We start from the raw sequence: 1,497 nt of genomic DNA, 5'->3' as shown, positions 1-1,497 counted from the left end.
TGCTGCTGGGAGCACTGGTCCTGCGCACTGGCTCTGCAGAGGGACAGGGATGTGCTGGCCGCTGGAGCCAGGCTCCAGCTCCTGAGGAGATGGGCTTCGGGGCGCAGAAACAAGCTGGCTCTGCCCCTGTCCCTGTGCCCGGGACTCACTGCTGGCAGCAAACCCACAGGGCTCAGGAGTGCAGGGTACGGCTCCGGCGTAACGAGTAAGGCTCTGCCCCGGACGCTGCCGCCCTCGCAGCTGGACAGGCCAGTGCCCGCTGCTGGCCTTTGGTTACCTCATCCCTGACCACTCCCTCGGAGCCTCCTTGAGCTCTCCCAGCAATGACAGCTCTGTTTCAGGCTGGTTTCCAGTGGGTTGTTTTTTGCAAAAGGGAGCTATTGCAAAATATCCGGCTGGTTGAAAAGCTGCTTTGTTTAGTTCTGGTTTGGGGTTGTTTGCCAGTGTCCCTGTTCAGGAGTAGCTGGGCCTCAGACATCTCCCTGCTGGAAGGGTGACCCTGTGAAACGGGACCTGGTGTAGATGTCGCCTGTTCTGCCCCAGGCTCTGTCACCCGCTTTGCTCTGACACCTTTTGTTCTGGTTTCCAGGTTCTAGCTGATGCCCAGAGCTCCCTGTGATGATGTCGTCACGCACAAACCTGGCTGCTGGAATTCCCAGCAGCAAAGTCAAGTACTCCAAGCTCTCCAGCACCGACGATGGCTACATAGACCTGCAGGTGAAGAGCGGGGAGGGAGAGCCCTTTCTGCTGGGAAAGGCCGCTGTGGCTTTGCCGCTGTGGTGTTCACCTCCAGCAGAGCAGCCCCAGCTCAGGGAGGAACACAGCTGCCAGCCACCACATCAGCCCTTCTCCTCCAGAAAGCACGGAGCGCTTAACTGGGAACAGATTGCTTGTTGGGTAGGGGCAGGGGGGTTGCTGCAGAGGGAGGAGGCACTGGGAGCAGATCTGGAAGCAGGGGGCACAAACGCTGGCTCAGACGGTGGGGTCTCGTGGGCAGGACTCCTCCCAGAAGCACCAGGACAAGCCCTGCAGCAGAGCTGCTGCACCAGCTTGTCCCCCCAGCTCTGCCAGCTGTGGGGCTCACGTCCCTGCCGCGGTGGAGGGGACCTGTGCGGAGTTAAACTGTTTAACACTGGGGTTTTTCCATCCAGTTCAAGAAGAGCCCACCCAAAATCCCCTACAAGGCAATTGCCCTGGCCGTTGTGCTCTTCATGATCGGGACCTTCCTCATCATCATCGGAGCCCTACTCTTGGCAGGATACATCAGCAAAGGCGTAAGTGGTTTGATTACGCTTCTGTTACGAGTCCTGCATTGCTCAGCCGTTCCTCCAGCCCTGCCATGAACAGTCACGTGTAGAAGCTGAGAGCAAAAGGCCTGTGAGCAGGGGAGTCAGTCTGACAGCGCCTGGCAGCAGAGCCCGCTGACGGCTTCAGCTGGCAGCTCTGGAGCAGGTTCCTGGCTGGGCTGGAGGCCTGCCCGGGGGGGCATGGGGGCTC

The 1,497-nt window shown here is 59.9% G+C and overlaps 1 protein-coding gene across 1 annotated transcript in view; it reads left to right on the top strand.

Moving 5' to 3' along the window:
• Positions 1-587: 587 nt before the first annotated feature.
• The window catches only part of TMEM230 (transmembrane protein 230), a 1,774-nt gene continuing 864 nt past the window's right edge, over positions 588-1,497 (top strand). The window contains exons 1-2 of the mRNA XM_010143841.1: positions 588-717; positions 1,152-1,274. Coding sequence (XP_010142143.1) covers positions 619-717; positions 1,152-1,274 — 222 coding nt within the window. The 5' untranslated portion in view covers positions 588-618. The remainder of the gene's footprint in view (positions 718-1,151; positions 1,275-1,497) is intronic.

This window comes from Buceros rhinoceros, unplaced genomic scaffold (assembly GCF_000710305.1).
Source record: "Buceros rhinoceros silvestris isolate BGI_N320 unplaced genomic scaffold, ASM71030v1 scaffold39960, whole genome shotgun sequence".
Classification (NCBI taxonomy): domain Eukaryota; kingdom Metazoa; phylum Chordata; class Aves; order Bucerotiformes; family Bucerotidae; genus Buceros; species Buceros rhinoceros.
Note: the sequence above shows the minus strand (reverse complement) of the source record. Positions and strands in the feature narration are given on the sequence as shown.